General features: G+C 52.3%; 6 protein-coding genes across 6 annotated transcripts; 3 read left to right on the top strand and 3 right to left on the bottom strand.

The window, feature by feature from the left end:
* The first annotated feature begins 142 nt into the window (after window positions 1-142).
* Window positions 143-1,107, top strand: M421DRAFT_418748 (uncharacterized protein). The gene is made up of 4 exons (XM_033591890.1): window positions 143-242; window positions 302-440; window positions 511-552; window positions 604-1,107. Exons 2-4 carry the CDS (start codon window positions 392-394, stop codon window positions 1,050-1,052), a joined length of 540 nt encoding a protein of 179 aa, XP_033450671.1. The 5' UTR covers window positions 143-242; window positions 302-391; the 3' UTR covers window positions 1,053-1,107.
* A 259-nt stretch (window positions 1,108-1,366) lies between these two features.
* On the top strand, window positions 1,367-2,143 carry M421DRAFT_3493 (uncharacterized protein; the record flags this gene model as incomplete). The annotated part of the gene is made up of 2 exons (XM_033589561.1): window positions 1,367-1,859; window positions 1,908-2,143. 2 exons carry the CDS (start codon window positions 1,367-1,369, stop codon window positions 2,141-2,143), a joined length of 729 nt encoding a protein of 242 aa, XP_033450672.1.
* Window positions 2,144-4,590: 2,447 nt separating this feature from the next.
* Window positions 4,591-6,483, bottom strand: M421DRAFT_58398 (glycoside hydrolase family 3 protein; the record flags this gene model as incomplete). Its single annotated transcript, XM_033595596.1, has 1 exon — window positions 4,591-6,483. One exon carries the CDS (start codon window positions 6,481-6,483, stop codon window positions 4,591-4,593), a length of 1,893 nt encoding a protein of 630 aa, XP_033450673.1.
* A 769-nt stretch (window positions 6,484-7,252) lies between these two features.
* On the bottom strand, window positions 7,253-11,809 carry M421DRAFT_99754 (uncharacterized protein; the record flags this gene model as incomplete). The annotated part of the gene is made up of 2 exons (XM_033598797.1): window positions 7,253-10,105; window positions 11,798-11,809. The coding sequence occupies 2 exons, from the start codon at window positions 11,807-11,809 to the stop codon at window positions 7,253-7,255; spliced, it is 2,865 nt and encodes a 954-aa protein (XP_033450674.1).
* A 2,887-nt stretch (window positions 11,810-14,696) lies between these two features.
* On the top strand, window positions 14,697-15,426 carry M421DRAFT_3496 (uncharacterized protein; the record flags this gene model as incomplete). The annotated part of the gene is made up of 2 exons (XM_033589563.1): window positions 14,697-15,099; window positions 15,149-15,426. The coding sequence occupies 2 exons, from the start codon at window positions 14,697-14,699 to the stop codon at window positions 15,424-15,426; spliced, it is 681 nt and encodes a 226-aa protein (XP_033450675.1).
* An 808-nt stretch (window positions 15,427-16,234) lies between these two features.
* M421DRAFT_412629 (uncharacterized protein) lies at window positions 16,235-17,527 on the bottom strand (the record flags this gene model as incomplete). The annotated part of the gene is made up of 3 exons (XM_033590424.1): window positions 16,235-16,985; window positions 17,069-17,253; window positions 17,303-17,527. The coding sequence occupies 3 exons, from the start codon at window positions 17,525-17,527 to the stop codon at window positions 16,679-16,681; spliced, it is 717 nt and encodes a 238-aa protein (XP_033450676.1). The 3' UTR covers window positions 16,235-16,678.
* Between the last annotated feature and the right edge of the window lie 6,544 nt (window positions 17,528-24,071).

Below are 24,071 nucleotides of genomic sequence, written 5' to 3' on the forward strand. Positions count from 1 at the left end.
TACAAAGACGTCATCAAAACAAACCCCGCAGCGAGCCTTGGAGAACATAGACACAACGACAAGAACAACAGAACACAATACACTCATTATATGCATTTTGCTCTTCATACCGCAACATACTTCGTACACGCCTGAACAGATTGCGAAAGCAACGCGTTAGATCTGCTTATGTCATAATTCCTCTCCATCACTTCTTGATCAGGTGTATGTTTCAAATCGGAGCCACTGACTTTGATCACCACGTACGCTTACTCCTTCGTTACTGCTTAAAATGTTGACATATTCGGACGATCAGAAACAGTGAACCCGTACTCGCGTTAAACTAGGTACGTAGCTGCTTGTCGGGTTTAGCCCTTCTTCCGTCTCATCCGAACGGAGAATTTACACCCCCATGTCGACTCCTGCGACACCGAACGGCAGCACCCGCAACGCAGGCTCCGGTGAGTGCGCAACCTCTTTCATTCTACTGGCGAAGTGTTTTTCCATGCCTGTACCGGCTGACTCCTCCAGTAACATCAGGCAGAATCTCGAAGAACCCGAAAGCTTGCGAAGGTACCTTTGTAAGATATTGCAACTATCTAGAGGAGAAGTAACAAGCTGCAGAATGTCACCGTCGCAAACAGAAGTGTGACGGAAGAACGCCGTGCAGTGTGTGCACTAGGCGGAACAGCCGATGCTCGTACCGATCGTACATTCGACAACGGGTGGGGCGTGCGTCTTTGACGAATCGAGATGCTCAGGTAACACATAACACTGATGAACCATGTGACCATGGAATACGAGGTGCCGTTATTGCTCCTAGTACTGGAGACCGCGGTCCAGCTCTAGATGGTCTTCCTCGCTCAATGCCGCCTCGTCTGGCAATCTTCAACAACATTCGAGCCACACAGAATACATCACGGGGAAGGACTGAGTTGTTCTATGGGGCATCATCGCCATTCTCTGTCCTGCAGCACCTCGATGCTCACCTTCCGATGCAAGGAACTCCTGCTGTGTACCCTAGTCCTGATGGCGAAGAAGTCCAAAACGGTGATCGGAGCATCAAGAGTTAGAACTATCAGCCCATTGTCTTTGATAACTTGCCTGATCCTGTCACATATGTTAACGGCTTCGATGAAATCAGCTATGCTTCCGCAAAGATCGCGTTGCGCAACTTCCTGGTGACCGCTTGCCCCCGATTGCCCTTTCTGGACCAGAATGTTCTCTGCGACAATTTTGAGAAGCTGTTTGGCCGAGGGGAAGGCACCGTCATCTCCACCGCTGACAGAGCGATCGTTGTTGCTGCATTAGGCCTGGGCGCATTCCCGCTCACTGGCCTTGTAGACAACTCTTCATCACACAAGCTCGTGCCGAAGTGACGACCATCATGTACGACATCAATACGGAGGCGGTTCATGCGACACTTATGCTGGCGCAACTCGAGTTCGAAGCTGGCAGCCCAAATATCTGCTATCTGCATCTCGGAGGCGCTATTCGCAAAGCGTTCGCTGCCGGACTGCACCGTGGCGACTGCCACCTGTCGAAACAGACTATGTGGACTTTGTTCTGCAACGAGAGCTTGATATGTTTTGTATTGGGCAAGCGACCAAGCTTGGGGGACAAGGAAATCTCACCCCCGGTCACGCACGACTCGTCTTACGTTGCTTGCTTCGTTCGACTGTGCACCATCGTGCGTGCCGCGTATCAGATATACAGTCTTGATGACACCGTCGTAGCAGATTTGACCGCAGTTACAATTGTCCATAAGCAGCTTTGCGACTTCTCAAAGTCGCTTCAAGAACACACTCGGCCCAGAATCGGAGGCCAGCTGTATACTTTGTCGGGAGACGATCTAGTGTGGCAGATCGTTTTTTCATACAGTATGTAAACCGAAGACAGCCAATGTTACTCGCCTAACGCGCCCACAGCATTCTACATCACCAAACTGCTTCTGTTCAGGCCCTTCGTACTACTGTGCCTAGAACTGAGTCGTCGCGGTATCAAGGACATCCTCTCAGAGCGCAATGGTGGGGTTGTGATGGCGGTGCTGTTCGAGGCTGCCAACCAATCTATCACTGCTGCGAAAGAGATTATTCACTTTTGCGACTCTTTGTTCTCGTTGCAGATCGGAATTGAGGTGTGGACTGCCTCAGGTCAGTCGTAATGCATTGTACTGACGACTACAGGGTTTGTATTCGCACGGCTTCTACTTGGAAAGCGCATGTCTGGTGCTTGCGCTAGCTGCGGTCCATCATGACAATCAATTCCCCAGTAATTGATTTGAGGTGCTTTGCACCGGGCTGCGACTCCTACGCCAACTGGGGTCTCATGAAACTACACGGAGCGCCAGTGCCGCGGTCGAGCAGATGGTCACTCGTATCCAGGCACTGCGACCAGAGATGGCGCTAGGTGCTGCAACGGTCGTCAACAACGAGAATGTGCTTCCCGCGACAAGCAATGTGCCGCAGCCAGGGACCCGTTCTGGGTCGCCGGGTGCGCCTATCTCAACTTCCGACTCCACCAACAATGCTCTCGCACCAGCTTTGTGAGAAAACGAGTTTTCATTGGATGACATATGGTCGGTGATGGATTGTGATGTTGGGTTTCCATCGAACGATGTGTCCTTTGCGATCATACCAGGCGTGGCATCTGCTTGACCTCAGATATCGCGGCAAAAACTGATCAACCTACCGGACCAACAAGAGCGATACCAGTTCTGACATGGTCAACGCAATGTATCATTTGGTGCCGTTCTGAATACTCTCCATCCTGTTACCGTGGTCCAGATTCTCGCACTTTTTAATTCGGCTTTACTGCATAGTTCGCAGCGCCAAACCCAGCCCGGAAAATGAGCAGAAACATGCAACTCATTCTAAATACAGTCTCATGCCCTAATGGAGACTCGAATTGGCCGAGACCGAGGACGGGGGGAGTATCTTCCATCCGATAATGACTCTGGAGACAGTGCAGGACGTCCTGATAAACCTCCGCCAGGACTGATTCGTGTCAGACGTCGACGTACTCCGGAAATACAGACACATTCTCCAACACAGAGCACACGGTGTGGTCCACGACCTCATCGACCGATATGCCTTTGATGGTAATAGTGGACTCTGCATCAGCGAGGAAATCTGCTGGAAACAGCTTGCCGGCTGCATAGGGTGACTCAATAACGTGTGGACTTGACAGGAAGACACCAGCTTTCGTTAAAATTTGAAAATGGAGGGACAAAGACCCACTATCCATGCTTGATGCTGTTGAGGCTACAAGCCTGCAGCGCGGCTAAGCCGCCACTGTTGAGACTTTGAATAAAGAAATCGTTCCAGACTTTTTAGGGTGGTAGTGCACAGTCAACTGGAATGACAAGATCGTACGACAACCCAAGCATTACGTACACGCGATCGTGTACTCTCGAACAATATCGTTGGCGACTAAGACCTAAAACGCATGCCGTGAGCAAAACTTCAGATCTGTTAAGGAATAATGTAACCACGTGGCTCAGATCACATGATGTCCTATTGTAGCAGGTACTGCTCGGTGGGCAAGTGCACTTACCCCAGAGCTGAAAGCTTGTACATCACGAACATCACAACACGACAACAGATAGCAATACATTCGTTGATCACAGTCTCCAACCGACACTGCTCACGCAGTTACAAATAACGACTTGGCTCGGAACTGGAGAAGGCCTTTGGTCGACTCGGCAAGATAGAAGCTGTGATCGATAGAGGCCGTCTCCGTGAGACTGGTGGATTCCAGTTGGCGTGTAAAGTAAGCATCGAACGCTTGGAGGATGTTGTAGACAGTACCTGGTCCAGGGTAGTGCGATCTAGCTGAAACTGTACCTCTTGTGCCAAGACGAACTTCTGCACCGCCCATACTCTATGAAATCTGGATGACAACGTCAGGTTCTCCAAGTACGTAAAAGCCTAGCGAGTCTTACCATGGCAATGTCACAAAATTCTTCTTCAAGTGCTTGTGAAGATCGCGTTCGTACGTCTCGAGGATCTTCTCGATCCCATATTCAGTTTGCCGGGGTGCATCTTGGGGCAAAGTAATCCAGTGCGTTGACCGTCTGAACACTGTCGCTTGAATCAGCGCCCGCCAGACGATGACCTTAGTTGCATGTCCGAACCACGGACCAATGTATTGGATCTGATGACTCTTTTCTGCAAAATCACTCTGATTAGTGCAGACCGCATCGCATCTACCCGAAGAACGCGTATTGTGGATTCGTAACGAAGAACGTGGAGAGCGTCGTGCAGGTTTTGTGTTGTCGAGATAATACCTTCATTGCCTTGCTATCCAACTGACAGGTACCTGGAAACCACTACGGTGTTCCATGTGCCCTGGCGCGTTTTCGACCAACCGACAGCGCAGTGGCAAGTTCGAAGGCCCTGGAAGTAGTTCGAATAGCTGAACAGATTGAATGTTATGCAGCACTGAGTAGCTACAGCGCTTTTCGCCCTCTTCAGACATAGTCCTCGCACGAGAGATCAATGTGCAGTGTCGATGTTCGCGGTGATGAGGTCGATTCGCGGCTCTCAAAATGTATCATTATGTCGTTACTGATAATCGTTGAATATCCATGCAGAGCTGTTCCTTTCACATCTAACAGTCCTCGTAGCTCAATCCATGTCCAAACCTGAACACGGGGTTCACAGTATCGAAGGGGACATCCCCATTACTCGCCTCAACCGCCTCCATGCTCCTGGGTAGATCAAACGGCAATTTCCCCTGCGGCTTATACCCATCAGCACCAAAAACGACATCCAAGAATGCCTCACCCGAGGCACCATAGTTAGCCATGAGGGCCTTCGCCTGCTCCGCGATCTCGGGGATAGCCGCAGGACGATCAAGGAAGATGTCGACAATAGTGGGCACGGTAGAGTAAATGGCGGCCTGGCGCGCGCGCTCGGTGACATTGTACTCGAGGCTCCCGGCGTGATAGCTCTTTTCGAAACCGCCGGGGCGCGGCTCGTAGGGTGCCTGAAGACGGATGAGGGCGATATCAGCCTCCTCGGGAGTAGCAACGACGGTGACTTTGCGCTGAGCAAGGAGGGTAGTGTTAAGACCCTCAGTGTAGAACTTGACTCGCTTATCGTGCTTGAGCGGCAGGACGGTGGCGTTGTTAGTCAGGAGGGTGAAGGACTTGCGCTGCGCATCTTGAGCAGCAGCGTTGAACTCTGGTGTGTTGACGAGCTTATCCGCTGCGTCGACGTCAACGAAGGGGTTCTCAAAGAGACCGAGGAGAAACTTCTCGCGCAGCAAGCGACGCACAGATATGTCGATACGGTCCTCGGTGATAGTGTTGTTGCCGACGAGTTGGAGGATGAGGTCAACGCGCTTTTCTCCGCCGAACTGATCGGCGCCTGCATTCAGAATCTTTTCAGCGCGCTGGATCTCGGTCAGGTTCTCGGCGCCCCAAGCGCGCGCTGGCATGTCTTGTCCACGGATCACGCCGTCGGTGACGAGACCCCAATCGGTGACTACGATGCCGTCAAAGCCGAGCTCGTTACGAAGAAGGTCGGTGACGATGCCCTTGTTCATGCCAGAAGCGACTTCCTCATACTTGGTGCCCATAGGACGGGAGTAGTAAGGCATGATCTGGCGGGCGCCGGCCTTTATGGCGGCCTTGAAGGGGATGAGATGGTGCTCGAAGTTGTTGCCGGGGTAGGTGGCGTTCTTGCCATACGTGAAGTGGCTGTCCTCGCCATCCTCGACCGGGCCGCTGCCGGGAAAGTGCTTCGTCACGGTGGTGACGGACTGGTTGCCGAACTCATCCCCGGTGAAGCCTTGGATGTACGCAACAACAAGCTCAGCTGTAAGGTTGGCGTCTTCGCCCATTGTTCCTCCAATCCTTGCCCAGCGAGGTTCAGTCGAAAGATCAACCTGTGGATGAAGTGCTGATCGGAGACCAATAGCCAGGTACTCTTGACGAACGATGTTTGCGAATTTCTTGACCAGGCTTGCGTCCCTCAGTGCCGCAAGACCAAGACTCCCAGGCCACTGCGAGAAAGCGGTAGCGGCGATCTGCGATCCAACAGCATCTATGTAGGAGTTCCGAGGATCCGAAGACATGGTAACGGGTATGCCGAGACGTGTATTCAAGGCAGATTGCTGAACGTTGTTGTGCCACAGGGCTGCGACACGCGGGCTGTCGACAGCTCCGGCAAGGTTGAAGTGCGTTTGAAAGTTACCCTCAATTGCAAGTACGGTGGTATTAACAAGTGTGCTACTGCCATTGGCTGGGAGGTTCAAGGCATTCTGGAAGAGCTGTCCGGCCTTCTCTTCCAAGGTCATGCGTTGGATCAGATCGTCAACGCGCTCGTCCACCGAGAGCGATGCATCGCGGTATGGCAGCATCTCGGTATTGCTTCGTCGTGTGAAAGCATTGTGCTGGAAGGACCTAGCAGGCACAGCCTTAGCCATGGCTGTGGCGGCGAATAGCAAGCCAATAAAGGCCTGCTTCTTGCGGTCAGAACGAGTGCTTCGGTAGACCATCTTGATCGAGTAGTGGCGCAAAGTATCCTGCGATACCTTTGCAACACAGGAGCCCGCCTACTATTTGTACTTACACCTCTGCTTGCACAGCACGAATCGGCATCGTCAGGCCGCAAACCACATCCGAAGAACAGCCATAGCGGAGGGTCACTTTCGCGATGGCGTCTCGCCAAGCCGCGGTATCCCCCAGAGCTTGCTCAGATGCCATTACCGATGCCAAGGTGTTAAAGTGTGGGGATCGTGGGGTTCGTGAAGTAGGGGGCCAATCCCGGGGTGCATACCACCTGGACAGTGCTCAGCTCCGCTGCCGGGTGTACGCATCGTTCATTCCCCGATTTTTACCCGGACACTCGGCACTTTTCGCGCGAAAAAAAAAACTGCCGAGCGGCCCAATGCACAAAAGAGGATAGCATATAGACCAGTACACACCATCATGTGGAGGTTGGAGTCGTGATTAGGTATAAGACGGTCTACTAGCCGGGTGACAGGCCTGTTTGTTGACATATCTCGCATCTTGGCATGTACGAGGGTTGTTGTGCGGCCGATGAAGGACATTGTCTACGATGCTGGAGCGCCATGCTTGGTGTTGGTGAGCCGCGAGCCCTGAGAGCGGAGCAGCGAAACTCGCACGGGCGGGTTGACAGGGAAAGCGAGCCGCGGCTGAGGTTGCCGTGTCCATTTTCTGTGTAGCTACGTCAGGTGCGGCCTGGCATCCGCGGCTACTGGGTATCTTCTTCCTCATCCTGCGCTCTACTCGTCCTGCTGAGAACTAGTAGAATCCCTTTCGCGCACTTCCTCTGCCCCGACTCTCCTTCGCATGAATGCAGCAAATGCTCATTGCCTCGCACCAGTCTCTGACCATGTAGACCTCCAGCTCCTTCTCGATAGCTAGCACATGATCATCTATTTCCACGTCAAGGATGGCATTACCCTTCAGCTTCAGCCATTTGTTGTAAGCTTTAATTTGCTTCTGCGTTGCTCGCTTGTACGTGCGAAGCTTGGTGTTGCTGTTGAGATAGATCGTGAAGTCTTCGAGAATGATAGGGTTATACATGAGGATTTTCTCGTGCCAGCTGGGTTTCTTGGGGTCCGTTGTCGGTGGTATGGAGCGTATGTGTGCAGTGATGGCCGAGTATAATGGCCATTTGATGTTCGCCCACTCGAGCTGAGAAGCGAGAACGTGGGAGATCGAAATTTGGCAATCGCCGTCTGACATGACCTTAGCAGGGGTTGAAAGCTCTTGGTCAAAAGCTAGGAGCAAAGGAGGCGAATCTTGTAGCTTGCGCATGCGCGGTGGTGTAGGCGAGAAGATTTCGAGCGCCTCGTCTTCCGAGTCAAGAATCTCTTCAACGTCAATGAACCGACCTGATCCCTCGAGTGGTGCCTGCTGTGGTGAGGCTTTTCTATGTGGTAGAGGCGATGCCGATACCGGCACGATGGGAATTGCACTCTTTGCCTTTGGTGGTCTCCCTCGACGTTTCTTAGGCGAGCCTGTGACCAGAGCTGGCGCTAGCGCTGGCGTTGATGCATGTGGTCTGGATGTCTCTGAAAGAGGTTGGTGTTCTGCTGTTGGAGTAGCGGATTGGAAGTCGTCGATATCTGCAAAGCTGGCTTGAGACTCGACGTTCTGGTTGGATGGAGGAAGACCTTTCTCAAAATCATCGATGTCCTCGAAGACCTCATCGGGTGCCGGTCTTGTAGATGCGGGCTCTACGAAATAATTTTGTGACTGGGACTCTGAAGGGGTTGGTAGGTCTGACGAGATTGCAAGAAGGGCAGCAGACCCAATGGCAGACTCAAAGTCATCGATGTCTACAAATCCAGATGGCAGAGTTGCCTCACCCTGAGCGATGTCCATGAGTAAAGGCAAATTCTGTGTCCTGTCCGGCTCCGGTATGTACACATTCTCCGCATTCTCGAGCAGGCCGCCGTCGCTGTCTCTGGTACTCTCTCGCCACAGGCCTCGTTTGCCTTCTGTCCGCTGTAATCTCGGCCATCGTGGAGGAGTTTGTAGTTGATGATACGGTGTATCTGCAACTTCCAGCTCCGACTCTGTGAGAGCTCGTTGAATCTGTCGTACGGTCGTAGGCGACTCTTCCAGTGCTAGCTGGCTTGAGGTGCCAAACAACACCTCTTGTCGATTCATACGCATGACAGCAGACGTCGGGCTGAGCAGCTTCTCCGCGACTGGCTTCAGCTTAGCAGCGAGCTTGGACGATGCTTTCCTCGCCCGAGGTTTCGCCTTTGACGTTGCACCTTCCGAGCCCTCCCTTGACTTCGAGCGCTTACGAGAAGCTTTCTTCTTTGGCGTCTCGTCGCCAGGCGCAATATCGTTCAGCGGTACCTTTGCTGTACTCGTGCGAGGTGAGAAGAAGTCACTCGTGATTGCTTGCGCATTTACAGTTGCGTCTTTCGGTGCGTATTGACCTGTCACCAGGTCTGTAATGGTCCGAGGCTTCTTCTTTGGCGCTTTGCCCTTTTCCGGAGACGATGCTCGTGATTTGGTTTGAATGCCCGGAAGTTCGACCAGCTCGACTCGGTGGCGCTTTGTCACACCCACGACTCCTTTCGCCGTTGCGGTGTTGCTGGCGACTTTGGCGGTCGGCGACTCGTACGTGAAGTTGTTGATGAGATTAGTGAAGGTACAATTGGTAGCATCGCGAATCATAGGTAGGTTCTCTTCGTCAGTAGATACAGTTGAAGGGCTCTGTGCAGCTGTGTCCCTCGGTGGTGTCCGGTCTCGTCGTCGCGAGACTGCCTCATCGAGGTCAAGCCCCCCCGTGACTAGATGCGTCGCTTGGGGACTTTGTGGCATGTCCCAGATTGATGCAGCCTGTGCATCTACATCGCTCGCCACCGCGATTGTGGTGCTGGCCTGATCCTTGTCAATGGACAAGTGGGTAGACACAACATCTGCAGTTTCCCGCGATGCTTTGCCAGCTTTAGCGGCCGCCTTAGGTTTCGTGACCCTCGCCTTCCTTGGCTTGGGCTCCATGACACCATCATCGATCTTCTCCTTCCTCGTTCGCGGTTTTCGTGGTTTGCCCAATTTCGTCAGCTTTGGTGGCGCATCTGCCGCTGGCTCGGTAGGGGGTTTGGCTATTGGTTGCGCTTCTGCGTTATCGAAGAATGGCGATCGCCTGGCGGGAGGAAGTCGGAGTTTGAGTTCGAGGGTGTTGGTGTTCTCAAGCTCTTTGTCTGCCTTAACTTTCCGCCCCCTTGGCTGCGGCTTCTCGCCTTCTGTAGATGTCTCATTCTTCGCAGCTCGTTTCCTGGGCTTCTTCGCAGGTGCAGCGCCTTTCGCCGTGACTTCTGCGTCTCCTCTCTTCGACTGTGCTTGGGGTATCTCAGTGAAATCGTCGTCGAGCTGCTGTGCGAAGTGCTCCGAACGAACGAGGCTGCACACGGTGGCGAGCCCTCTTGTAGCATCCCCAGGGACCGGGGCCGCTTGAGAGCCGGATGTCAACGCGCCGACAGTATGTTCCCTTGGGCTAGAGGGCGGAAAGAGGGCGAATGGCGAGGATGGGGGCATTGCGACGCGTCTTGCGGGCGCTGCATAACGCGGGGAATTGAACACATCGGGGGCGGGTGGGGAGGACGAGAGCACAACGATTGTGTACTCCTTCCCGGCCATCTGCAGCAACTGGGCCTGCCGCCGGAGAGCCAGCTTTCGATTGGGTAGGCACGACCTGTGCGCCAGGATGGTGCATGGTGTTGTGGAGAAGGCAAGGGTGGGCTTCAATTGCGCTTAGGCCCGCCACCTCGCGAAACCACATGCTTTCGCGTTCAGCCTCAACCACCCATACCCCTCTCCCACTTTCACACGTTCCTCCCACAACAACTTTCATGCCGGTATGAAGCGTATTGGCAAGCCACCCCACGGCCCTTCACCCATGACCCTCGAGCCCAAATATTTTTTCGAGCTCCAAGCCAGGCGATGATAGCAAACACGAAGTTGGAGGATGGCAGCCTCGCTCTCGAATCTCCGCGCTTTCACCCCGGACCACGATCAAGCTCCAAATTAACAACCAATTCTCGATGTAGCGTCGGGTTCCAACTTCACATCAATACTCTCAAGGCCTTAGTCATTACCTAGATCCACACGGCCACGATGAGGCTGTCGATCGAGAAAGCTTGCCCGTGACCTAAACTCACCGCAGACAGCTGAACGTCGAGACTGCGATTGCCCAAATCAGATTCACCCACTCACCCAGAAGCTCTCACTCTCGAGATCACTTGTCATCGACCCGGCTCTGGTATGTTTCCTTGCACTTTCTTGATATGACCTTGTAACCACGTGGCTCAGATCACATGACATCCTATTGTAGCAAGCACTGCCCGGTGGGCAAGTGCACTTACTTTAGAGCTGAGAGCTCCTGGAGCAGAACATCACACAACACGACAACAAATAGCAATATAATCTTTGATCACAGTCTCCGACTGACACTGCTCACGCAGTTACAGACCTTGCCCTCGATTTTCATCACACCCCATACCCCACACACATCATAGACGATGCTGCTCTTCATTCACAGTGCACTGTCAATGTGTACGACCAGTCACGGGTATTATCATTTCTGGGCTTCTGTCAGTGCATATACAATCTCAAGAGCGATGTCAACATACCAATTCGCTATCTGAGCAGGGATTATCCTAGCCCATTGATCTCACCACCGTACATAAGCCTTTTTGACCAAGATCGTTTCAGACTCCGAAGTGGACCAACACTCGCACAACTTGATAGCAGGTTTGTCACGAGTCTCGCTCATCAGTTCACACATTCCACCGCCAACTCAGTGCTATACCCGGTCCGTCCACACTGATGCGGTCGAGGGCTTCGAGCGTAAAAACGGCGTTTCTGCGGATGACGACCATGCTAATCCGCACCTTCTCGCCGCTAGACTTCTCTCTTGGCATATCGGCCGGAACCCACAAGGTGTCAGCATCTGAAGAAGAGTACAGTCGAAAACACGTACATGGCAGCCCTTCGGGAACGAGTTGGCATTGTCCGAGACATTCTCGGCCTTCTCGACCGACGCACTCATACAGAACGACAGACCGACACAATACCGCCTCTAGGTTAGGCGGTGCGCACGCTGATGACTGGACAAAGCTTTTCCGATGTCACACCCCGTCTGTTTCAGAGCTGAGCACTCGACGTACTTAACGACACCGAGTTCTCTCGCCATTCGCTCGCCGTCTTCCTGCCCATCTCCACTACGGTCGTTGCGCCTCTCACGATGAGCGTACGTATCCTCGCACTCGCGTACACGGTAATCGCGGCTGGACACCAGATCTTCCCTAAGACTATCGCAGCCCCGGCCATGGCCCAAGCATGGGCTATTTCGAAAACCTGGTTGTTGGGCGAAGTGATGCTGCGAACGGGAGCTATCTCGTCGCCTTTGATTTTGCGATCAAGTACCAGAGAATGATCGGAGATGGCATGTCTCCGCACGCTGGGAGATCTGCTGAACGAAGATAGTGCGCTTATCACGATCGTCTTCTGTGACTTCGGGAGTGGAGAGCACGAGGCTCAAACATGGCCTCTTCCGGCCAGAGGCTTATGAATATGACCTCGAGACAAATCCAAGGCAGTTTGTTGTGGTGGCCGTGACAAGATCGTGGGAGCAGTCATTGTGCAGTTGACGCGTCATCCTGCTCCTGTGACCATCGAGCTTTGCTCCCGCGACCCTCAGATCTGCAGCCATGGTTGACGAGCCTGAGGATCACATCGAGCAATGCCACCGATGATCACGCGCTTCTCGCCTTTATGGATGTATTGATTGGGCCTCCGGAGAGCGGCGATCGGAGCTTCGAACGTCTTGAGATTGTCAAGTTCGGCGGAGGCGGCAAACTTGCAGCAAACTGTAAGCCTACGCAGCAGAAGATGATGCAGGGCGCCAGGAAGGCAGCCAATGTGTTGCAGATGCAGCAGCATCTTGAGGGACGGGAACGACAACGAATTTGTCAATTGAGGCAGCCGCTGCACGACTGCAGCCGCCGAACAGATGAACTGGCTTACACACCGCCGTAGGCGGATTGAACTTCGACATCAATAGCGCATGCTGGATGACGAGCGACTGTGGAGCCTTGTTGATCTATGTATCACGATATTGGATTCCACATACATGCAGGACTTCAGCTCGTTTCTTGGGGCTGCCTGCCCGTGACGATGATGTGCTCCTTCCGTTATTGACACGTAGACGTCACACCTGCATCGACATTCAACAACCGTGTTTTCGCTCCTTCCCCTGCATGATCACTGGTATCACGAGAGCTTTCTCCATCGTTATCCATGATCCCGCCGCCTTACTAGCACTCTCCCAAGTCTTATTTCCTTCTCACTAGCATCTCCTGAAACGTCACTCAGTACGGTTGTTTTTTTCCTTCGCTCCATCATTCATCACTCCCGTCCAGCTGCCTATGGCTTGCTTTGTATCTCTGCGTACCCCCAAGAATCTTGCCCAAGCTGTCCTGCCATCTTTTGCACTCTTCCACCCTCTCGTACTTTCTGTATGCTCTTGTGTATCTTCTCTCTCAACGTCCGCCTGTGTACCTTCCCCTCCAACGTCCGCCTTTCAAGACCTTGTCGAGATTCCTTCAAGTCTGCAGGTTCGCGTAATTGAGCTCTCAACCCACAGCCACCTCAGTAGACAGAAAAGTGTCCAACTCCACGCCAAGTCCTGTATGGATCCCTAGCAATCAGGGGTATTCGCCGAAGTACCGCACTTTCCTATCCCCGAGCGGGACTTGGAAGCAATGTGGCTGTGAGTCAGGGGCTTGTCTACGTCGGATCTGCACCGTTTACGTCTGCGTTGTGATGCGCTGGGTGGCGAAACGAGGGCGTGTGGTTTGGAGGTGATGCTGGATCGAAATGTTGACGGTACGGTCGTAGGAAGGAAAGGTGCATGGTTAGGCTTTCGAGCAGAGAGTAGTCAAGGCTTGACAGCAAGACTTCGTTCGAATCGAGTGTGGTAGGTTCTTTGTCTGTTTTGCCCAGTCAGCCCTCAGTCTACATCTCTGCTGCGTCGTCACACATTACCAGCGTCGTTTCCCGGAGCTGAAAGGAACACCCTGCCTTCCAGAAGTTGTACACTATGCTAGAAAGCCAATGTCGGCTCTGACAGTGGTCACCGCACTGTCTCTGTGAGGTGCATGGTGCGTCGGTGTCAGACCCCGAGCTGGGTTCAGCATGATAATGGGTGGCAGGGAAGTGCGACGTCTTCGCTCAGCTCTTCTTCTGATCTTGCAGAGTCATACCCCCATCTCGCCTTTCCCTGTCCTTCTGTTGATCTGTAACACTACTGTCGACGCCCGAGACCCAGTCTTCTCATCTCCGTCACACCCAACCCCTTCGTTTCCCTCTTGAAGAAATGACTGTTTCCCCCTCGAATGGTGTTTAAACTATAAGCACAGACACCCCTGACTCCCTCTTGCGTTGCGCACAGCACTTGCGACCGTTCGCGCTCAATGGCTGTCTTGCACCGTTGAGCGCAAAGCCTTCACACTCTTCTCTTCGCGCCGCATGCGTTCGGGGTCTCTTTTCTCTTTGTTTCTCATACAATCTTAGTTTATGTTTGCCCTTCTCGCCCTCTTTGGCTGTTTCTATCTCGATCGTGCGTCGCCTGCTTGCTCAAGACAAGCGCGCCAGAGCCCCACCACATCGTTGCTCGGGCCAGACGTATGGTACTCTGTTCGATGATGCCATACGAATGTTCTTCTAAGTTCGTAAATATGTCAAGGATAAGAAGATATGGTTGTACGGGAAGCGGATGTGGGCGTATATCTTGAACCACGGCGCCGGGGGCCTATTTGCGATTCAGAACGGGCAAGATTGCTCTGCGAGGGTGATCCTGTTATCTGCTTGAAAGCCTCCTAAGTTGTGTGTATGTAAGTCCTTGAGACACATTTTGTTGCTGTCGTGTGTGAAGAAGGTATCTCGGTGTATCAACGCGGGGCCGCAGTACCGTAGTCGGGAATATCGACCTCAAGGGCCCGCCTAGTCAAGCATGGAAAAATGTCGGCTCCATGGTGGACTCGCATAGGTATCCTAAGTTTATCATCGGCCTCTGTGTAGCTGTTCATACGGTAGGAATGGCAGTGCAGGCCCTGCAGGGGTCAACTTGCTGCCGCCTTGGCGCTTTTCAGAGCTGTCGTCGAGCTCGAAACTGCCGCCGCACAACACCAAGATACTATCAACTCACAATCACTCAATGCAGTATCGCGAGGTACACGAAATTTCCCGCTACCGGACACTGAGATTCCGACCCACCCACGCCCTTGTATCCATTGCGGCCGGTCCCCGCTGCCGCGTCTGCGCACATATTCACCAGTTCCTCGGCGGTACTCTCTGTGGCGGTCATTTCTGCATTGCCTATCGACCAGACGATGCAGAATTCTCATTTCTCATTCATGTCCTCTGCTGCCTCCAGGATCGCTACAAGCTCTGGTGTCAGCAGAACCTGAACAGGGCCTGGGCACCCGTGAGCAGCCTTGGCGGGGCAGAAGCCTGGTGGTGGGAGATGGTGAACGTCTTCTACTCGCAATGCGAGAGGAGTCTGAGCAACGTCGGTCCTTGGTTGCTGAGCTTGCAGTGGCAGCAAGACTGGGGTAGTGGTACGTGTTTGAAGTGATGAGCTTGCATGGTCACTAACAGATACTCCAGCACGCGGAGGACCAATTCTCGAGATCCGGGAGTTCAAGTTCGCAACAACTCTCTACCACGAGTTTCAGCACTGCGCGTTCGCCATCAAGCTGAGCGACAACAGCTGGTGGGTTTTCGATCCCACTGGTATCCAATTCGGCCCGGACTGGCCTCTACTATCCCCCCTCAACCACTATTGCTTGCGCGCAGAGTCGAGTCTTCCCGTACAGCGGGTATCTTTTCGCTGGCGGATTCTTGGGTCCAGTGCCCACTGGCAGTACCGACGACCACCATGGTAATTTTGCTCCTGGGCTGAAGGGCAGACAGTACTTTTCGTGATTCAGCCTCATAGCCACCCATTGTAGTTGCAGACGCCTGTGTGCTGAGCAGCACTGATTTTGGTGAGGGGCGCGTCCTGTAAGGTGCTGTCTGTTGTTGCGGCAAACGTAGCCGCTGTATATCGATGGAAAACTGCGCTGAGTTGATTGCTAGCTAGGAGGCGACCATATATACATGCCCTGAGACGTGCTAGTCCAAGGTAGTCAACTGAGGTGACGATCGAGGCCTGTCGGACCGACTTGCACCGCAACATCTGTCAGTAAGCCTACGAGTACAGCCGAGAGGAGGACCCCCTTGAAGACGGGTCGGCTGCTTACTTGTACCTATATCAACAGGTGCTAAGAGCCCCCGCATAATCCAACACGAACATCGATTACCATGAACAAGCGTCTCAATGTTTGGTGATCTTTTATCAAATCAGCAAACATTCTCTCCGATATGATCCACTCCAAACACGACCCGCGCATCGGCGCCATTACAAAGGACTTCGCACCAGTACTTTGGCTCGAACTCACTCACGCTCACGATACCGAAGCCAAGATAAGGGGTGTTGTAAGAATGGTGGTGGAGATGTCGTGGTTGACGGATCGTCACGACTAAAATGCCGATCGTCTGAAGTGTGACGAGATCCCCGCAGCGCTGCGCATTCCTCCGCACGCATCGCCGCTCGTTCATAGCCCACATCTGCCGCAATCATCGGATGCACGCAATTGCAAAAGTAAGGATTTTTCCTCGTCGTCTAGTTTTTTTGCTAAGGTCTGAACTAGCTGTCAAACGAATCATTCAAGAGCACCAGGGCACAATGTCGCATTTCGAGCCATTTCGGAAATCGACATGGTCATCTCCCACACACTTTCGAAAAGCCGAATACGCCGATGAAACCACCACTTCCCTCCTCATCTCAGCCACACCGAGAACCCGCAAGACGTAGTTACATATTTCGACATGCATCTATGACGTCCATAGCGCGCCAATGGGAAGCACGAAGCACGATGCGAGATCGCACGAGACACAGTGATATTGCCGGGTCTCAGGCCAGGGTCAGGACAAGTAGGGAAACAGAAGGAGGGTTACGATAGATTCATTTTGGCCTCCATGTATATCCGTATGATCAGATAGCGCTATGGAAGAACGGTCAAAGGGCAAACAGTTCATCGACGGCTTCTGGCTTCATCTTAATATTACCACTTTTCGAGACTTTAATGTACTTGTTCAGGATGTCCTGGCAGCCCACTTGGCTATCGCATCCTTGCGTTGTTCTCGACTGTACACCTCGGCGATCTCTCGGCCCTCCTTGTCGTTCTCATCTACCCACCAAGGGTCGAAGTTCTCGAAGCTGGGCCTCCGGCGGGCAAATTCCTGTGCGTCGCTGTTGACCTCGGCATCATCCTCGATGGCCACTTCTTCTTCGTTGAGTTCCTCAATATTGGCCGGGGTGTAGGCGAAGAAGCCAGTCATGGAGGAGTACTTGAGCTGGCACTGCTTCCACCAAGCGCGTCGCTCGACCTCGTCGAGAAGACTACAAGCTGTCAGCGCAAATCCCAATACGTCCTCAAGAGCTGCAAAACGGCAGTGTGGGCCTTTAATTACGCAAGCGCAGACTCAAGCCCCTCTTTGGCTGCTTCAAAGGCTGGGATCTTCGCCTCGATCTCGCCTTCGAGCTTCTTGTGGACATCGTTGTGGTCGAGCGCCCAGGTCTCTTCCAGAGCGGCCCAGTCTACAATGCGAAAGTTGTCGACTTCGGTCAGTTTCTCGACGCTGGTCTGAGTGGCGCGGGCTTGATCGAGCTGCGCACTGTCAGTATGGATTGTTCAAGCGCAAATAGAGCAAACCTACATCCCGGGACAAGCTGTGGAACTCCTCTGCGAACTTGACTGCATCCTTGAAGGTCGCAGTATGGACGACGGTAGAAGTCCTGGATACCGTAGAGATAGCCGACACCGCAGACTTGAATGAAGCCGCAGACTGGGCCGACGCCGCAGTCTTGACCGACGCCGCAAACTCGCTAGACCTAAGCGATTCTGCGGACTGAAACGACTCTTCCGACGTAGTCGAAGGCATCTTGAGAGTTGTTGAATGCGGTGAGCAGGATCTTGAGTTCTGTATGGTTGATTTTTGCTCAAACGTGGGCAGATGTATCGGCGTGAAAGCTATAAATTTCGAGCTCTATTTAGCTGCTGCTGCCCCACTAGCCTAGGCGGTTGCTGCGAGCTTCACTACAGTTGCAGGAATTTATTGATCATTTGCTTTACAAGAGGAATCTGGCATCATGATCATATTACACTCGGAGATATATAGTGATACAAGCCGCGGTCGTTGTTCACTCGTCCGAGTCTACATCCTGAACTGCAGTCTCGTACTCCGAGACATCTTCTGGAAGGCCTTGTCGCCCGCGTCACAGCGTCTCGCGCCTCAGCTCGGCAGTTTCGTGCCTACGAGTTGTTAGCACATACTGTCGAACGGTGTCTGGCTCAATTCGGAGACTGCGTGGAATTATCACATACGCTTTAGCCTTCTTTTACTCGCCCATGAGCTCCTGGGGCGCGGTCAAGCGCAACACGTACTCGATGTAGAGGAGGGGCGGGGAATCGTTGATGCGGTCGATGCCCTTCTTGACCTCCTCGCGCATCTCACGGCTGACGACGTTGCACTTAAACATTGTCAGGCTGCTCTTCAGCTCAGATTGCGAGATTCTAACCTTGTTGCGAGTGGCTTCGAGATCGTGCTCGATCGTGATAACACTTCTGTGCGCCATTGTGGAGGTGTTTGAGGTGTTTTTGTGAGATGCTGTAGCTATGAGCGCGTGATCTGCTAGCTATAAGTGTTTGGTACGTACGAGTTGTTGATGAGTGTTCTGGCGAGGAAGCTACAGCACGCGCAGATAGTAAATATGAGGCACCCACGCGGTGCCTCACCTGGCCTTGCGCTCACTTTGGGTCACAGCAAACTGAGATTCAGGAAGTATCACATGCATGAGAGGTCAAAATTGGAGCCATGATCGTTTTGCATTGTTACAAAACATTCATACAAACGTTGTGATGAGCCATGGGTTTAATGGCCAATCCCCTGCAGCCACGCCTGAACGCGGGCGCGCAGCTGGTGGCGGCTTTCTGGCGGTTGCGGCCGTATCTGTCAGTCACTTCTCTCGTAAAAATGGTTCGCAAGACTATGTGGTTGTACAGTGCTTTCCAGATGATCTCTTCCTCGAGGAGGGCGATAGCGAGGAGGCAGGGCCGAAGTGCCTCCTCGCCCGGGTGGGCCACGCCTAGCAGCGGGAAGTTGGCGCGGTCGGGCTAACAGAGTTAGATGAGTGTTTGAATACCGAATTTGTTGGCTTACAAGGAGGGTCTCGAAGAGAAGGTCGTAGGGCAACTCGTGGTCGCCGAGGGCAGCGAAGCGGTTGGCCAGGGAGGCGGAGGTGTTCATTTTGATGTGATGGGTCTACTTCGCATCTCAAGGATATCATCAGTGGCTTTGATTGAGTTTATACGTATGGAGGCAGATGGGTGTTGTTGATAGAGAGCTGCAGTTGACGCGAGCCAAAACATCACCACGGGCGTAGCCGCGTACCGGCCTACGCCGTTACGATTACTAATCATATGCAACGCAAATTTGAGATATTGCGCCTGTTACCTTGATCAATTGCTTTCGGGCAATGAAAGCTCTGCAAAAGGGATTAACAAATTCTGGCTTCGAATTTCGAGCCATGTCAGTGAAGTGCCACACTGCGCGTCCAAGGTGGTGGAGGCTTCTTCCTCAAGTTCTTGACAAGTCAAGCAGCTCAATAAAAAGGTTGCGACAGCTGGAGAGTGCGATATTAGCGTCAATGTACCACCGGGTATGAGCAAGCTCAGTGACCCAATAGCCCTGTTGACCAAAAATAAAAGATGCCGGTAGCGTGTAACCACTTCCATGATTTAACACGCATGTCGAAGCAACAGACCGGGTTGCCAAATCCGGGTTTACAAGGAAGGGGGTAATGGTCAAAGGGAGGGCAGGGCGAAAGCAGTTTATATAGCTGGCGCGAAGTGGCTGACTAAGCCGTGATGACTGTAGAGGCCACTCCCGATGATGTACCGACTCCCTTATCCGTGCGTATTTGAAAACTGGCTCATATTCTTCTTGTGCGTTGGAAAATTGCGTCAGTGGCGTTGGTGAACGGAATTCTGGGAGCGGGAGTTCGGCTGGTGGAGAATCTGAAGCATATCTGCTTGACCATGTACATGCGAATTCGAGAGCGTGCAAGTGTAGATTATGAATCATATCGAAGTCATGATTGCTATGTAGTGCTACCCGAACTACGGTTTTGTGACGTGTCCAACGCGTGGGCTCCAATGTCTCCTCATTGTCGGACGACAACCTCGTCATCCTCGACAACGTTGTGTATGATCACTTTCACAATCCTGTATGCGCTATATAGAAGCTCTCCCAGCACTTGATCTGCAAGCTCCGCGCAAAAGATGCTGGGGATGCACTGCACTCGGTCGCTCTTCAATCGATTAGCAACGTTAACGGCTTCATGAAAATTGGGCCTTACACACACGCATAGGCACAGTCACATGTTAGATGAAAGAATCACTCCGAGTAGTTTTGAAGCAAGCAAGCCAGGTCTCGTACTGGATGTGTCATGGCACGAAATCTAGGTAGCTAGCACCGTGAAAGTGCAGATCGATTTGAAGTGCAGCAATCTTGTTCTGTTGCGGCAGACGTAGCCGCTGTATAGTCGACAGAAACTGCACTGATTTGTTTGCGAGCTAGAAGGCGACCATATATACATGTCCTGAGACGTGCTAGTCCAAGGTAGTCAACAAAGGTAACGATCAAGGCCTACAGGACCGACTTACACCGCAACATCTTCTTCAATTGCAGCAGAAGATGATAAATCCTTGTCTTGATCGGTGTTGAAAGTGCAGAGACAGAGATGATTCTTTCGCGTGCCATTCCTCGCAGCCTCCCTTCTCTGCCATCAGCTTCCAGAATATAAGAGTGATACAGTCGTCGTTGTGTTTCCCGAACATATCCTGTGGGCAGGCTCAAGTTTGCCTCCTCGATGAAGGCGCAAAAGCGCTTTTGCAGAAGTGTCGAGATCTCTTGCCACTTAGCGCGGCACATCGATGGGTGACATGGCTGCAGATAGGTAAACAATAACACATATGTTGGTCTACTTCTCTCAGCTTCCGATACTGAGAATACAAACAATAGATGAGCGGTACTCGTTTATATGATGCAAATTACCATAGGATTGTACTCTATGACTGTGCCACCATGCATATCTGTGATATGCTTAAGGCTCTCTTTGTATTGATAATGCAGCGTCATCGGGCATATAACTCGCGCAGAGCAAATATCAACCTGTCGCATCTATTGCGTAATTTTCCTACACTGGAGTCGGTTCGGGCGCTTAGCTACTTAGACGCGCCGTCGCCGTCACTGTCACTTGGACTAGCTGGCTCGTGCTCAAGCTGCCTTGTTTGTTGCAACACAACACTTGTAGCTGCGCTCAAAACACGACAACGCCAACAACATGTATCTCAGGAACTTTTGCGAATTTCTCTCCAGCTGTATGCCATCCAGGCGCTCAGCCACTACTGCGGAGAACACCACTTCCTATTCACACCCAAACGCACAGTTTGCGCCTCCAAGGTCCCCCGCCAGTATTCAGAATCAATGCTGCTCTCAAGGTGAGCTTTCAATCTCTGATATATCATTAAAAATATTCAAAGACTGATTACCCACTCAGCTTCAGCTGTCGTCTCCTATGCGCATGGTAGTCGTAGCTCGGATACGGTCGCCACATCGCCAGAGTCTGCAGTCACCGAAGCAGGAGCTCTTCAGTTTTATCCACAGTAGTTGGAAATCCAGTAGTATTCGCTGCTCAAATATTCACGTCTCCTCGCTACACGCTCCAGTGCGACTCCCGCCACTTCACGGGCTTCATCCACATCCAAGACGACCGCCCGGTAAGCATCCCCACCTGAGCCATCCAGCCAGTCGCGATGATCATAAAAGAAATAGTTCATCGCAGCTTAAACAATTGTCTGGATTCATCCACGTTGGACGATCAGACGGTGGGACGACCACCAGCGTCGGGAGACTAAATTGAAACTGAAAGAACTATGAGGGACTGCATTTCCCTCGACCGATTCCTCTTGCAGCTCGTGGGCTCAGATCTCACACTTACGCAGCTTGGAATCTCTTCGATATGGGCAAAACTCTCGCGGTAAGTAAACATCACCTTCCCCTCCGCAGCTTGATGAACGATATCACTCGCTGGAATTAACTAAAACACTGCATGTCGTCCAGACCGGTCTGTCACAAGATTCCTCGCTGAAATACTTCATCCTAAATTTCGCCATCGCCTTCGAAAATCATGCTGACAGCCCCATACGCAGGTCTTGTCAAGTCGTCGTCGTATCAAGCTCCCCGACTTCGCTCGCTTTGCAACACAGCAGTACATCCGCCCCTCCCCTTTCATCCAACATCTCGCAATTATCAAAATGCATGATAAATTTAACTAAGTCACCCATCCTGGAACGTTAGGGCATCCACCCTTCCGAACCGTCTAAGGGGACCGTGTTTGTGACTGCCTGGTGCAGTGTCGGGTGGAGGCTGGGATCAACAATTGTATTGCTATCTGTTGTCGTGTTGTGATCATTGTGTACGGAGCTCTCAGCTCTGAGGTAAGTGCACTTGCCCACTGGGCGGTACCTGCTACAACAAGATATCATGTGACTTCACCCACGTGGTTACAGTGTTGTATCCGAAAGAATTCTGAGCTTGGCTACATCTGGCTTGCTTTTTAGTATCTACGTCTTGGAACAGCTACTGATCTCGAGCCTCGTCCGCACAGATGTCATCCGGATATTAGTACCGCATCGCTGTCTTCAGTAAGTCGACCTCTCAGTTCTCTTCGCCCGCGATGACGAACCGACCTGCATGGTCGTAAGACCATCAATAAACATGAATCCGTCCCTTTCCTCCCATCCAAATGAGCATGCAGCCATTCATGAGTCTTCGTTCGCCGGTGCTGGGAGTCAGTGACCATTCCGCTCGAGCATGCAGCCATCCATGCGTCTTCGTTCGACAGCAGTGTTCCAGATGTTTAAGAACCACTCACACACTGAGCCTTGTCTTCCCCCAACTTCTAAACATCTGCTTACTGAATAGAGGCTGACTGCAAACACAACAGACCTGCTCACTTCTTCTTTCCACCCTGAAAACGATGAACGATCAGGCGTCCTGCATCACCCGAGCTTCGAGCATATATACGTTTGTGATAACGTAATCGGCCATTGAGTCGGCCAGGCAATTGAGCCGGCCACCTTTGCCAAGATCACACCTCATTCCACCTCTCATCTAATGTCTCAACAACCTGATCTTAGATTACTTCCTCGTGAGGATAGGATAATCCTTGCTATCCAAGCTATGAAATCCAACGCGTCAATAAGCCAACGGCGCGCTGCTGCTATCTATGACGTTCCTCGATCAACCCTCCAAGACCGACGCGCCAAAACCACCTCACGACGCGATTCCCACCACGGCAGATCAAGGCTTACTAAGCCTGAAGAGGAGGTGGTTATACAATACATAAGGAAGCTTGACGCGCGAGGCTTTGCCCCTACGCTAAGCTACGTACGTGAAATGGCCAATCAACTGCTAGCTGCCCATGGTGGTAGTAAGGTTGGAGAAAAATGGGCCAGGCACCTTGTAAACCGGAAGCCTGAGATCAAGTCTCAGGTAACCAGACAGCGCGATCACCAGAGAGTCTTGTGCAGTGATCCAGCTATCATCAGCCCCTGGTTCAACCTTGTGCGCAACGTCAAAGCTAAATATGGCATCCAGGACCAAGATACCTACAACTTTGACGAGACTGGCTTCCAGATGGGTGTTGGAGGGTCTGTCAAGGTGGTGACAGCGTCTGAGAGGCGTCTTAAGCCACTTGGAGTCCAGCCTGGCGACCGTGAATGGGCGACGTTGATTGCCGCAATCAATGCCATAGGGTGGGTTATCCCGCCCTTTATCATCTTCAAAGCGAAGAACCACGACCAAGCCTGGTATCACAACCTAAAGGATTGGCGTATTGGTGTCAGCAAGAATGGCTGGACAACAAATGAACTGGGCCTAGAGTGGCTGAAGCACTTCATCCAGCATACAACAGCCCGGACAGTGGGTAGCCACCGGCTGCTGATTATTGATGGCCATGAGAGCCACAAGTCGCTTGCCTTCCAGGATCTGTGTGAGGAGAACAAAATTATTACTCTCTGTATGCCTCCTCACACCTCCCATATCCTACAGCCACTTGATGTGGGCTGTTTTGCCCCATTGAAACGAGCATATAAGACAGAAATCAATGTCTTAGCAAACAGCCACGTCACTCACATTGACAAGAAAGCATTCTTAGCTGCCTTTAATCAGGTGTTTAATAAGGCGTTTTCATCTAATAATATCCAATCAAGCTTCCAAGCAACAGGCTTGGTTCCAGACAACCCAGAGGTGGTGCTATCAAAGCTTGAAGTGAAGCCTCGTACGCCAACACCACCTTTACCAGGGCCTACTACCTGGCAACCTAGAACACCAAGCAACGCTGCTGAAATATTGGCTCAAT

Source organism: Didymella exigua, assembly GCF_010094145.1.
Source record: "Didymella exigua CBS 183.55 unplaced genomic scaffold M421scaffold_8, whole genome shotgun sequence".
Lineage (NCBI taxonomy): Eukaryota > Fungi > Ascomycota > Dothideomycetes > Pleosporales > Didymellaceae > Didymella > Didymella exigua.